Genomic DNA, 14675 nt, shown 5'->3' with positions numbered 1-14675 from the left:
TGACTCATGTCCAGCTTTTCATCCAGAAAACCCAGGTACTTTTGTAGGATTGCCTCAACTCAAGTGCAACACCTTGCAGTTGGCCTTGTTGAATCTCATTATGTTCCCGTTGGACCATTTTTCAGGTTTCTCCAGATCTTTCTGGACGACATCCCTTCCTTCTGTTGTATCACCATTCAGTTTAGAGTCAGCAGCAAAGTTGCTGAGGGTGCACTGAGTTCCACTGTCCAGGTCATTGATATAGTTGTTTAAGAGCACCTGTCCAAAGAAGGACCTCTGGGGAATACCACTTGTCACTGGCCTTCACCTGGAAATGACTGCCATCAAACAGGAAGATAAAATGTGGGCTGTCTTTGGAAAATGTGGGATGGATAATTAGTCTACTTAGAAAAACAGAAAGAGGCTTTTATTCAGTATCTGTACCAAGACTTTAGAGATGACAGATAAAAATAAGTATTCATGTTTTGGCCTTCCAGTCTAGTAAGACAACCTCATGACAAGGAGATGGTAACGGTGATAATAACATTTTTCCAATAGTGTGTAGTGCAGTGTAAGACAGTTATAGTGGTTTGAGAGGTCATGCTCAGTGAAAGGATGCTGGTGAGCTCCTATTAGTATATCTCTGAACAATACAGGTGATGAAATGGAAAGTACCCCCAGCAGTGACAAAGTATTTACTGTGGACATATACCTAAGAGGGGATCGTAGTGTTCACTTGTAGCCATCCTTTCATTCCTGATGGTGGAATTTCCATGTCTACACTTATGATTCTGCAGGTAGCATGTTCTCAACTCAGAAGTAATTATCATGACTCACTAGAGGTTTTTTTAGTGAATGCTCCGGGACCTTGATGTCTTTCATGTAGTAAGGGGCCCAAAACTGAACCAAGTACTCAAGACGCGGTCTCAACAAAGCCGAGTACAGAGGGATGATCACCTTCCTAGTCCTGTTGGCTACACTTTTTCTGATATAAACCAGGATACTGTTGGCCTTCTTGGCTACCTGAGCATGATGTTGGTTCATGTTTAGACAAGTGTTGACCAATAGCCTCAGATCCTTTTCCCCCACACTGTTTGCCAGCTACTCTGCCCCAAGCCTATAGCAATGCATAGGGTTGTTGTGACTAAAGAGAAGGACCCAACACTTGGCTTTTGTTGAACTTCATCCCATTGGCCTGCCCAGCAATCCAGACTACCCAAGTATCTTGGCAGGGCCTTCCCACCCCAAGGCATATCAACACTTCCCTCCAAATGGCATCATCTGCAAACTTAACTGAGGGTGCATTCAAGTCCCTCATCCAAATCATCAACAAAGATATTAAACAGGATGGGTCCCAATACCAACCCCTGGGGAATACCACTTCTGACTGACTGCAGCTGGATTTAACTCTATTCACCACCACTCTCTGGGCCCAGTGACCCAGATGGTTTTCTACCCAGTGAAGAGTACACCTGACCCAGCTGTGGGCTGCCAGCTTCTCCAGGAGAATGCTGAGGCAGACAGAATCAAAGGCTTTAGTAAAGTCTAGGTAAACTGTATTCACAGTCTTTCCTTCATCAACTAGGGGTCACTTGGTCATAGAAGGAGATGAGGTTGGTCAACCATGACCTGCCTTTCATGAACCCATGCTGGCTTGGCCTGATCCCCCAGATGTCCCACACATACCACATGATCACACTCAAGACAATCTACTCCATGACATTCCCCGGTACAGAGGTCAGGCTGACAGGCTTATAGTTCCCTGGATCCTCCTTCCGATCCTTCCTGTAGATGGGTTTTGCATTAGCAAATCTCCAGTTATGCGGGACCTTCCTGTTTGAGCAGAACAGCTGATAAACAATATGAAGCAGCTTAGGAATCACCTCCACCAGCTCCCGCAGTACTCTCAAGAGGACCCCATCTGACTCCGTGGCTTTGTGGCAGTCCAGGTGGAGCAGCAGGTCACTGTTTCTTCCTGAATTGTGGGAGGTTTAATTCTGCTGCCCATCCTTGTCTTTCAGCTCAGGGAACTAAGTACACCATGGATAACTGTCCTGATTATTAGACAGAAGTAAAGGCACTGAGAATCTCAGTCTTGTCCTTGGTGATAATGCTCCTCACCACATCTAATAAAGGTGAGAGATTCTCCTTGGCCCTCCTCGTGTTGTTAATACATTTGTAAAAACATTTTCAATTATCTTTAACAATGGTGTCCAAATTAAATTCTTGCTGGGCTTTTGCCTTTCTCACTTTGCCTCTGCGTACCCTACTGACATCCTTGTACTTTTCCTGAGTTGCCTGACTCTTCTTCCAAAGACTGTAAACTCTTCTTTTTCTGGAGCCTCAGCAAAACCTCCCTGTTTGCCCAGGCCACTCTTCTTCCCTGCTGGCTCATCTTACAGCACCAGGGAACGGCCTGTTCCTGCACTTTTAAGATTTCCTTCTTGTATCCAATGGAGTTGCAGTAATGTCTTTGATTCCCTACATCTTCTCCCAAAACTACTGGACCTCTGCAATGAAGCTAGTCAAAAATATTCTGGTTCTGTGTTCGGTCTGCTCCATGACATCCTCTACATGGCAAGCCAGCAGCACAGAAGCCTTCTTCCTACAGGTTGAGCCCTGAAGCATGCCTGCAAGCCTCAGATATTGTAAACCTACAGGCCAGGATTGCAAATCTTTCTTGTAGTCCATAAAGTGTCTGTTGTCTTACAACTGTCCCAAGTTTACACTGGCTTCAGACTTGCCAGCATTCTACACAATGCTTTAAACAAAAATAAGGAGAGAAAAAAGCAATCTTAGCAGATCTTCCCCTTTCTCTACCAGCACATGCAGATAGATACAGAGGGTAGGATGGGATCTGTTAAAATTTCAAATTGCAAAGAAATAATTATGTACAGTTAGAAAAGAAGAAAAAAAATCTTGTTTGTTTAAGTGTTAAAGCTCCTGAAGTCAGAAGGTTGCCTTATTTGGCATTACTAGTGCTACTTTTGAGTTCCTTAATCCTCCACCTTGGCATGGATCAACACGAAAAAAAGAAGGTCAGTGCAGCTGACTCCATACAACCTTCAGTCAATCTGCCTCTAAGTAATTAGGAGACAGATCACAGCTTCAACACATTTACAACTAGAGAGTAAATTATAATTGACCAAAAATAGAGCACTCGATTGCTGCGTGGGCAGAAAGTTGCATATAAAGAGCCACAGCTGAAGGTGGTCTTATTCTTTGTTATCTCCACATCTCACGGTAAGTCCCATTTCCTTGTTTCATACTCTGACCATGACATCTCCATAACTGTGGAAAGAATTGAAATATGTAAGTGCATGTTTTTTTTTACTCATTACTTCTACGTTCTCATTCATGTTTTACAAGCAGTGATAAGGTTAAATAATCCCACCCACTCCAGTCTGGTGACACAAGGAAGAGCAGAGAGCAATTATATGCTATTTCTTGAAGGGCCTTCTATAAACTTTGGTATCTCCAAGCCCTGTGAGAGGCACAAGAAAACCAACAACTCTGAAGGCAACTGAAATTGATTGAGCTAATATGCAAAAATTGCTCAGTTTTTCCTGGACATGATATATGTTTCCAGCAGATCACAGCAATCACAGCAATGTGGAGAGAAACACATCTCTCTCTGGGATTTGGCCCTAGCTTAATAATTGTAAGAGACTACACAAGAAATATGAACATGTTTCATAGAGCATACGCTCTAGGCATATGGACTAAAAGCTAACAAAGAACTCTTTTATTTAACTCTCTGTCCTTTCTTTAACCATTCTATACAGATACTGAAAGCAGATTTCCTCCTTGGCTCTCTGAAGGTAAGGGTTTAACAAACTTTGTTGCTCAGTTGAGTGGAGCTCATCTAGACAATGGCAAAGGACTGTTTTTTAGAACCATTTTCACTGCAAAAGTTATATTTTGATCATTATGAGCATATTCATAATTCTTAGTGGGAAATTCTCCAGTTATGGAGAAAGAAAAGTGACAGATACTCATGCTTAGCCAAGAAGACATGAAAGAAAGAAACAGTAATATTTTTGTGTGGTATAAATTGGTACTTTGGAATTCATAGATTATCAAAATTCACCCTCTGCAAGTTGCTGAAATTGAGGATGTGCTCAGAGAGGAGGCTCACAGTACAATTCAAGAAGGGTCTAAGTTTGTCCTCCCTTACGTTAGTTTCCTCTGGGGCAAGGTCTAGAACACTGTATGCTGACTGTGGCTTACCTGCAAGGTCCAGTATCCAGAACAAACTCAATATGTTCTTCTGTCCTGTCTGATAGGTATGACTGTTTACATAAAAAGAGTAGCCTTCACATATGAAGGTTATGAATATGAAACATTCCTGTTTAAGTGTTTTAGGGAAAGTTAGTGGTTGAGTGACTGGGAGAAATATTTCTAGTACAAATATTTCTACTAGAATAATCCCTAACATAATATTATTGTTACAATCAAGTCATCTTTTAATGACTCATAAGTGATGTCACCCTGCATAATATAGTACTTTGAAAATATTTGAAATCTAATATCAAGTACTTATCTAGCTAAATAACACTATGCTTTGAATGTTATCCTTTACTATATTATATGCTTTTATTTCTTAATTTTGTCACTAGTATTTAAAGATGTTTTATGTTTAGTTGATAAGATAAGCAGATTTGGCTCTAGTTGAATGATGACTGCCATTCACAGTTTGTTCCAGTACTTGGTACATAAAGAAACTAGTTGAACCCTTCCCGCTTAGTATTAAAACAGAAAACAGAATGGCACAAAAAACACCTCCACTTTGAAATCAGGTATGAAAGCAAGTCTTCCTAACTTACAAATTTTTTTTTTGTATACAAGGAACTCTATTAAGATTTGTTCAGTGTTCAGTGGATACTTAAAATTATGGCTGTGCTTAGGTTCCTGAGGCTCTCCTTTTCCTTTTAGTCATTGAACACAATTACTTTCTGGATAAATTTAAGTTATATATATATTTAATTATGAAAAACTAAATGCACAGGATATCTAAAACTTTTCTGAATTCCTTCAGGAGAACTCCAGCCATGTCTTCAGATGCAGAGATGGCAATCTTTGGAGAAGCTGCTCCCTATTTAAGGAAGTCTGAGAAAGAACGAATTGAAGCTCAGAATCGCCCATTTGATGCTAAGGCAGCCTGTTTTGTAGTGGATCAAAAGCAAATGTATGTGAAAGGTACCATACAAAGTAGAGAAGGTGGTAAAGTCACAGTTAAAACATACGATGATACAGTAAGTGTTATTAACCATCGTATTGTTACTCATCATACATCACCTATCCAGTTCAGAAAGTTCTCTACCAGAATTTCTTCTCCTTTTGTTTCTTTTCATTTTCGACAGACTGTGACAGTCAAGGATGATGAAGTATTTCCAATGAACCCTCCCAAGTACGATAAAATTGAGGACATGGCCATGATGACCCACCTCCATGAACCCGCTGTGCTGTACAACCTCAAAGAGCGTTACGCAGCCTGGATGATCTACGTAAGTACCAGCAGTTCTCTTCCTTGGGTAGCGTAGCTGGGGAGGACTGCTGTGCCCGGCTGAGTGGAAGCCAACGTGCCGTGTCCCTTCCTCACAGACCTACTCGGGCCTCTTCTGTGTCACTGTCAACCCCTACAAGTGGCTGCCGGTGTACAACCCGGAGGTGGTGTCTGGCTACCGAGGCAAAAAGCGCCAGGAGGCCCCTCCACACATCTTCTCCATCTCTGACAACGCCTATCAGTTCATGCTGACTGGTGAGTCATTTAACAAGAATGCAGGACTGACTTATTGGTCACAGAACACTTAGCAGTTCAGGCATTTTTTGTGCTCTTCTATTCAGGGCCTGAGGGAAACAGCTCCCATAGTCCTGTGGCTGAACTCCATTAAGATGCCACAGGTTGTCCAACCTTAATCATGCACTGTTAGATAATGAAGAAAAGGCTGTAGCTAGCCATTTGGCTTTGTGCACATTGAATCAGGAAACAATTTGAAGAAACACGGTGGAATGGTCACAGAAGATAATCTAATTTCAATTAAACAATACTCAAGGTCTGGACATGCATGTGAAAGGAAATAGTAAGTGGGAAAGCATTATAAGCAACCACTGCTTAATTTTGGACAGCTTCATTTGGCTGTACCTATAAAAATGCACAAGCAGATTAATGCAGAATTTACTGATTACAAAGTGATAAATACAGTTTTGATATTGATAACTTTTGAAGTCTCTTAGCTATTTCTGAGGAATAAAAGCCCTCCACTACTCATTTGAAGAGCTCTTTCTGTGGCTTTGTTTTCAGATCGTGACAATCAGTCTATCCTTATCACGTGAGTATATTTTGATATGCGTGACAAAGCCGACCACATAATCACAGAATCATAAAATGGCTTGGATTGGAAGGGAACCTCAAAGACCATCAAGTTCTAACCCCCTGCTGTGGGCTAGCTGCCCCCTACCAGATCAGGCTGCCCAGTGTCCCACACAAACCGGCCCTGGGCATCTCCAGGGATGGGGCACCCACAGTTCTTTGGGCAGTTACTGTCAGAGCCTCACCACCCTTTGAGTAAAAAAATTTCCTTCTAATATCTATTCTGATAAAGAAGTAAAAAAGGTTCCTGTTTCCTATAACAGTTTTTTCATTCCAGCAGTGGAGAATCTGGTGCAGGGAAGACTGTGAACACAAAGCGTGTCATCCAGTATTTTGCAACAATTGCAGTTACTGGTGAGAAGAAGAAAGACCAACAGCCTAGTAAAATGCAGGTATGTGACTGATACCTCTTCTAATGTTTGATTGAGAATGTGCTCATAGAGCAGAAGCTATCAATGCAGATTTCTACATTGCCAGACTATTGAAATAAAGTGTAGTGTGACTGGGCAGGATACACTGTTCAAGCACACCTATGCTTGGTTACCCCTGCTACCCAGCTTCCATCCCCCTTAACACTAGTAAAACTCTACCTCAAGAAACAGAATCATAGAATCATAGAATGGATTGGGTTGGAGGTGACCCTAAAGATCACTTAGTTTCAACTATTCTGTCATGGGCAAGAACACCTGCACTAGACCCAGGTATTCAAAGCCCTATCCAATCTGGCCTTGAACACTTCCACAGATGGGACATCCACATCTTCTCTAGGCAGCCTGTGCCAATGCCTCAAAATTCTCATAATGAAGAATCTTTTCCTACCATAAATCTACCCCTTTATGTTTAAAAACATCATCCCTTCTCCCATCACAACACTCCATGATGAAGATTCCCTTTCCATTTTTCCTGTACCTCTTCCTTCAATTGCTAGAGGGCCCCTAAAAGATCTCACTAGAGCCTTCTCTTCTCCAGGCTAAATAACCCCAACTCTTTCAGACTGACTTTTTAAAAGAGGTGCTCCAGCCTTTCTGATCCTTTACCAGTCTTGCTGTGATATGCCCATGTCCTTCTAATGCTTGTAGCCTCAGAAATAAATGTAGTACAGTAGGTGGGGTCTCATGAGAGCAGAGAAGATCAGCTCCCTCAAGCTGCTGGCTACACTTCTTTTGATGCTGCCCAGGATTTGGTTGGCTTTCTGAGCTACAAGTGCACTTGCTGATCCATATTCTAACTTAAAAAAAAAAAAAAAGTACTCCTAGGTCATCCTCTGTAGGGTTGTTATCAATGCATTCATCACCCAGCCTGCATCCATGTTTGGGATTGCCCCAAGTGGAGGTACATGACCTTGTACTTGGCCTTGTTGAACTCTGAGGTTCACATAAGCCCACTTCTCAAGTTTGTCAAGGTCCTTCTGGTAGCATTCCTTCCCTCCACCATCTTGACCACAACATTTAGCTTGGTGTCATCCATAAGCCTGTTGAGGATGTACTCAATCCAATTATTCATGTCATCAAAGATGTCAAATAATTCTGGTCACAATACCAGCTCCTGAGGAACACTACTTGTTCTTGGTCTCCACCAGGACATCAAGCCATTGACTGCAATACTTTGAATGAGACTATACAGGCAATTCCTTATCTACCAATTGATCTATCTGTCGAATTCATGCATCTCAAATTTAGAGACAAGGATGTCATGCGGGACAGTGTTAAATGCTTCGCATAATTCCAGGCAGATGACAACAGTTACTCTTCCCTTATCCATCAATGCTGTAATAACCTCATCATTACAGGCCAACAAATTTGTCAGGCATGATTTGTCCTTAGTGAGGATGGCTCTGCTCCCCAGTCACCTCTTTGTTTTCAGCGTGCCTCAGCAGATTACAGGTGGATCTACTTCCTGATCTTGCCAGGCACAGAGGTGACAGTGATTGGCCTAAAGTTCCCCAGAACTCCTTTCTTTTTCTTTTTGAAATGGAGCTTACCCTTTTTCAGTCAGCAGGAACTTCACTGGAACTGCCACAACTTCTAACATATGATAGATTGCAGCATAACAATTTCTTCTGCCAGTTCCCTCCAGGCCCTCAAATGCACCTCACCAGGTCTCATGGACCTGTGCACATTTCAGGTTCCTTGCATGGTCTCTCTTTTGATCTTCTCCTACAGTGGGCAGTTCTTCATTCTCTTGTCTCTGCTTTTGGATTCTATGAGTAGTGTCATGTGGTTAGAGGACTTGCTGGTGAAGACTGAGGCAAAAATGTCACTGAGTACCTCAGCATTTTCCACACAGTCATTCATGCACCCCAGCCCTCCCAGCGGGATGTGGGAGAGAATCAAGAAAAAATAAACAAAAACAAAGAAGAACTCATGGGTTGACATTAAAAAATATTTACTAAGTCAGAAAGGAAAGAGGAAAAGAGGATAATAGTTACCATAATAATATATACAAAACAAGTGATGCACAAGCAATTGCTCACCACCCTCTGACCAATGCCCAAGCAGCAGCAGGTGACCTGCAAACTCCCCATCGTTTTCAAGCTTTTTCTACATGCTGTCATATGGTCTGGGATAAACCTTTGCCCAGATCAGCTGAGTTGTCCTGGTTCTGCCCTCTCCTACCTCCTTGTGCCCTGCAGCAACCCACTGGCAGGACAGTGCAAGCAGCTGAGATACAGAAGTATCTTTGGCTCAGTGCAGCACTGCTCAGCAAAACTAAAACATCAACAATGTTTTTCTCCTAAAGCCAAAGCACAGCATCTTACCAGACATGATGAACATAAAAACAGTTCTATTTCAGCTGAAACCAGAACAACATCCTATGTAACCAGATCTCCCATTTCCTTGTGGGGAGGGGCCCACATTTTCTGTAGTCTTGCTTTTATCATTTACATAATTTTAGAAGCCATTCTTGTTGTCCCTAACATTCTTTGCTAGATTCAATTCTATTAGAGCTTTAGCTTTACTGACCTGATCTCTGCCTGCTCAACAACGTCTCTGTATTACTCCTAGGCTATCTGTCCTTGCTTCCATTCACTGGAAGCTTTCTTTCTGTGTCTGACTTTGTCCAGGAACTCCTTGTTCATCCCTACAGGCCTCTCAGCATTTTTTCTGGCTTCCTCTTTTTGGGATGCATCACTCTCGGGCTTAGTGTAAGTGATCATTGAATATTATCCAGCTTTCTTTGCCTCATCTTCCCTCCAGAGTTGTATCATACAGCATTCTACCTCACAGATCCCTGAAGAGAACACTTCCATAAAGTAGGAAATAACTAAATGTAATTTCCTACCTAATCCTTATTTACACAGGGAAAGCTTCAACCATAGGCAGGAAGATAATAGTCACAAGTCTTCTCTGTGTACTGTATGCTGTGAGATTGGCCATCTCCACACACCAGGGGGCTTTCAAGAGCCCTCAAATAAAAGTAGGATATGTTAGGATTTCTTGCTCAGTATCTCCCCTTATGTGATGGAATTAATAGTCAGCTCTACATATAAGGTATCATTCCCATGCACATTTGCTGCATTATCTGCAACAAAATATATTGCATTTGATTTTTCTCTCTCTACATTAAGTTTAAAACAGATTAATTAAGTAAACTGTCCTCATTTCTTTCCCAACATGTTTACACTGAAATAGTTGGCTTCCACTGGCATGAAACTGTGTTTCATTCCCAACAGGGGAAGTACAGTAACTGTGGACTCCAGAGAGGTCACACTGAAGTTAGAGTAAGTTCAGGTGCATCACACAGTAATTTCTTCAGGCTCGTTCTTCTGTCTGTGATCTGTGTAACAGCCCTGAGAGGCAGCGTAAGAAAAGGGTCAGATTTGGGATAGCTGGGACCACTTGCCTGACATTAATCCCAGAGAGGAACCTTCCAGGGAAGAAAACACATGCCCCGATGTCCCTTTCTGTTGAGCAGCCCAGCTGCTGCAATCTGAGCCCAGCAGTGCAATTATATGGAACAGGCTTCATTCCCTAGCACACAGCAAGCAACAAACACCCTCGTGGCACAAGTGTCCCCAAAATCTGTGAGGAGGTATGTGCATCAAAGAGGGTGATGCCTGTCAGTGTGCTATTTGAGTACCCAAGGGCATAGTGGATCCTAAGGAAATCCCAAGGCTGAATACTTTTTCTCACTGAGAGGCAGGTGTCTGTGATTGATGGGTTGTTATGGCAAAGACAATTTCAGCATGAATACTCTTTCCATCAGCACCATTTCAGTATCTCTTGGGCTCAGTTTTCACCAGCTGCTCACTATGCTAGGAGCAATCTCAGCAAAACTTGGAGACAGCTGAAAGATGTACTGATTGATACAAAAAAAAACCACCAGGTTCTCAGATGGACAACAACCTGTTCTTCCCTCTTCTGAGATTTTTCACGGAATATTTTATATTCACAATCTGTAGAACAGTAGTATGTTTCTTTTTATAAGGCCACTAAATTAGCAATCTCTTCTTAAGACCATTAAATAAAACACTCAGTTATGGCTCCATCTAGCCCAGCATCCAGTCTAAGACATAGAGTGAAATCAGGTATCAGGCAACAGCGTAAAAATAAAGGAAGAGAGTTATGATATTTCCCAGGAATGCTTTCTCAGCCTTGAGAAATTTGTAACACAGCCTGTAGACAGAAGTCTAGATTGAACTTGTGTAAAGGATTTCAGATCTTCCATACTGTTCCTATTCGCCATGCTACCTAATATGTTCCCAAGTTACAGCTATGCACTGAAATGAAGCTTTTTTGGCGGTGGAATCAACTGCACTGACACACACACACCTCTTAAAATGAGGAAGTTCATTTAGAAAGAGATATGAGAGAGGACACTACCCTAGATATTCGAGATTTCTTATGAGAGACAGAGAGAGGGACACAGAGAGAGAGAGCTTCGGATACCTCATATTTTTGAAGGGCTCTTCACTTCCAAACTAACTTAAATCCTTTGCGCCGCCTGCAGACACTGTTGGGAAAGGCGCTGCCTCCCCGCTGCAAGACGCTGCGGGCTGCTGCTCCATACCCGAATGATGTGCAGCACTTTCAGCTCTGCAGATGACCTTTCATCTGGATAAAACTGACGGTTTTTTTAATCTCATTCTTTGCTTTGCTTGGAAACCATCCGTGGCAAGACTTTCATTTTCTGACTGCTCAGGGATCAACCATGTCTTTGCTAAGAGCCTTGAGAAAACCTTTCTCTATCATCCCTAAACAGCACACTGTGACTCTGCCTTGTGTAACCTTCCTGCACCTGTACAGAAGAGACATCACAGAAAATTCTTTTCTCACCTTTTTTTTTTAAAAAAAAAGAGAATACAATAGAGTTCTGAAATTTTGCATGTTAACCTTTTCTTCTGCGTTCCATCCAGTTTTCATCCAGGAAAAAAAAAAACAACAACAACAAATAAATATGAGGAAATAAAAGATAAGAAAAAGGAAAGAACTCCAGCCTCCAAGTGTCACTGCTCCCTTTTTTCATTAAGTTTATTATTTGAGTCTTAAGCTTCGCCCATGTCCTACCCCTCTTATCAAAGTGTGTCTGGAGATACACTGCTGCACTCTGAAAGGCTGCTGCTTGTTTGAATGTAACTGAAAAATTTTATATTCCCCCATGTTAGGTGGGTCCTACTTAAAGCTTTAAGACTGTACCATTTTCTCTGTGTCTTGTGTTTGAGTAACCTCCAGAGAAAAAAAAAAAAGACAAAAAACCAACACCCATTTTTCATATTTTCTTTATCTGTTTGTGTCCTTTGTGAGCACTGAACAGGAATGTGGAAATATTTTTCTCATACAAATGTCAACCTCTCTGAGCTCTTCCATAATGATTCTGTATATAACACACAACATATGGTGGCACGTAGAAAAAGGACACAAAATACAGATTGGTCCTGCTCTTCCCCTGAAACCAATGGCAACATTCTTGAGCGATAGCTAATGAGTGTTTAAAAACTCTGTGAATTGGAGGTTCAAGTAATATATGAGATGTAAAAATGATCTGTTTGTAATGTATCCCTTGCCATATTTGTGTGCAACTAGTAGTGACTACTAAGATTCCCTTTCTCCCTGAACTAGGGAACGCTTGAGGATCAAATCATCAGCGCCAACCCACTGCTGGAGGCCTTTGGCAACGCCAAGACTGTCAGGAATGACAACTCCTCACGCTTCGTGAGTCCATTTCATTTCTGTTGGAATGCAAACATCTAACGTATGTCTCATCCATCGATTGCTCTGGCCAGTAGGTTGACCTCTACAACTTAACAGGGGAAGTTCATCCGGATCCACTTCGGAACAACAGGCAAGCTGGCCTCTGCGGATATAGAAACCTGTGAGTAGGAGTTAGTCAACACACACAGAATTCGTGCATTCCTGGTCTCAGATGTCCCAGAATCCTTGTGGCATCTCTCTTTCGGTTAGATCTCCTGGAGAAATCCAGAGTGACTTTCCAGCTGGCCAGTGAAAGGAGCTATCATATTTTTTACCAGATCATGTCCAACAAGAAGCCGGAGCTCATTGGTGAGTGCCAGCACTGCTGGGCTCTGCTTAGTGAGCTCCCTTTGCACTCTGACCTGCCCCGTACCACCAACGGCACACCCTACACTTGCAGATCTCCTTCTCATCACAACCAACCCCTACGACTTCACCTATGTGAGCCAAGGGGAAATCACTGTTGCCAGCATCGATGACAGCGAAGAGCTGTTGGCGACAGATGTGAGTACAGCACCCTGGCCAGGCAGATCCGAGCTGCACAGCCCGGATGGATCTCCGGCCTGTGCCACCCCGCAGCAGCCGCTCCCGTTGCTCACCCGGCCAAGGTCACGGCTCCATTGCAGCGCGGGCTGCAGGCTGCGCTCCTCCGGCCCCATCCGACCGGTCTGTTCTGTCCGCAGAACGCCGTGGACATCCTAGGCTTCAGCCCTGACGAGAAGGTGGGGATGTACAAGCTGACAGGGGCCGTCATGCACTATGGGAACATGAAGTTCAAGCAGAAGCAGAGGGAGGAGCAGGCGGAGCCAGACGGCACGGAAGGTGGGGAGGGTTGCTTGAAACGCTGGGACTGCTTTTACCTTTCCAGAAACTAAGCTTTAGCAGTCAGAGCAGGTGACATGAGGTCGCTGGTTTAGTTTATGGACACTGCTGTGCTGATGGGATGCACTCTCCATGGCGTTGAAAGGAGCTCCCCATCACAGCAGGCACATCTGACCAGTGCCCAGCTAGGCTGCTTCTAGCATATGCTTCCTAGAGGATCAAGGCATGTTTGCCCATGTTGTACTCCCTTGCTGTATCTCTTCCTAGTGGCTGACAAAGCTGCCTACCTGATGGGTCTGAATTCTGCGGAGTTGCTCAAGGCTTTATGCTATCCTAGGGTGAAAGTTGGGAATGAATACGTGACTAAAGGGCAAAATGTCCAACAGGTACCTAGAGAGCCGATTGGCTTTTAATTTTGTTCAGTTCTTTCAGTTTCATAGTTAGCTCAATCTTCTTTACTGCTGTGGCTATGTTTCTCACAGGTATACAATTCAGTGGGAGCGTTGGCTAAATCAGTCTATGAGAAGATGTTCCTATGGATGGTTACTCGAATTAACCAGCAGCTCGATACAAAGCAACCCAGGCAGCATTTCATCGGTGTCCTGGACATTGCTGGTTTTGAGATATTTGATGTGAGTTACAGTAGGTATGTTTGCCCCTTGATAATTCTTCCAAATTAAATGATGGTTGTTTTTTTGTTGTTTTTGTTTTGTTTTTGTTTTTGAATTTGAATTTGCAGTTCAACAGCCTGGAGCAGCTGTGCATCAACTTCACCAATGAGAAACTGCAACAGTTCTTCAACCACCACATGTTCGTGCTAGAACAAGAGGAGTACAAGAAGGAAGGCATTGACTGGGAGTTCATTGACTTTGGGATGGACCTTGCTGCCTGCATTGAGCTCATTGAGAAGGTTGAGGAAACATTCTTCTTTTTAGGAAAGCACATTTATTTCCTGGTCATTTATCTCTATAATCAATGGATACACAGATGGTGTATAGTCAATGGATATACAGATGGTATATATATATACATATATATATATATCCAGGAGTTTGGCTAATATAATTTATATTGGAGTAATGAGAGAAAGTCACTCATCGTATCCTGGGCTCGCAAGATGAACTCCAGTGGAGCGGATCTCCAGACAGATCCTTCCCCACTGGCCGTCAGCTCTTAAATGGCTCTAGGAGAGGTGCAGCCAGGCTCCACCCCTTCCAGCAGCACAGGTGATTTGCCTTCACCCGTGCTCCCATGGCTGACTCATTGCTCGCCTCAGGTGATTAATCAGAGGTTCAGGCCGTGATTCAAGC

The 14675-nt window shown here is 42.9% G+C and overlaps 2 protein-coding genes across 2 annotated transcripts in view; both read left to right on the top strand.

Annotated features, from left to right (window-relative positions):
- LOC104913726 (myosin-7-like) overlaps positions 1-14675 on the top strand; it is a 448286-nt gene that overhangs the window by 373924 nt on the left and 59687 nt on the right. The gene's annotated exons all lie outside the window — the stretch shown is intronic.
- LOC100542090 (myosin-13-like) lies at positions 5352-13433 on the top strand. The gene is made up of 9 exons (XM_031556286.1): positions 5352-5486; positions 5584-5740; positions 6284-6311; positions 6633-6744; positions 12412-12504; positions 12601-12664; positions 12754-12852; positions 12944-13047; positions 13227-13433. Exons 1-9 carry the CDS (start codon positions 5376-5378, stop codon positions 13416-13418), a joined length of 960 nt encoding a protein of 319 aa, XP_031412146.1. The 5' UTR covers positions 5352-5375; the 3' UTR covers positions 13419-13433.

The sequence above is a fragment of the Meleagris gallopavo genome, chromosome 20 (genome assembly GCF_000146605.3).
Source record: "Meleagris gallopavo isolate NT-WF06-2002-E0010 breed Aviagen turkey brand Nicholas breeding stock chromosome 20, Turkey_5.1, whole genome shotgun sequence".
NCBI classification, from domain to species: domain Eukaryota; kingdom Metazoa; phylum Chordata; class Aves; order Galliformes; family Phasianidae; genus Meleagris; species Meleagris gallopavo.
This window is presented reverse-complemented; position numbering and strand designations above follow the sequence as displayed.

Coding starts and splice junctions, on each gene's coding strand:
- LOC100542090 (XM_031556286.1), top strand. CDS start 5,376: ATGAACCCTCCCAAGTACGATAAAATTGAGGACATGGCCATGATGACC. Junction 12,505..12,600: donor ATGACAACTCCTCACGCTTC/GTGAGTCCATTT, acceptor ACAACTTAACAG/GGGAAGTTCATCCGGATCCA. Junction 12,853..12,943: donor CAAGAAGCCGGAGCTCATTG/GTGAGTGCCAGC, acceptor CTACACTTGCAG/ATCTCCTTCTCATCACAACC.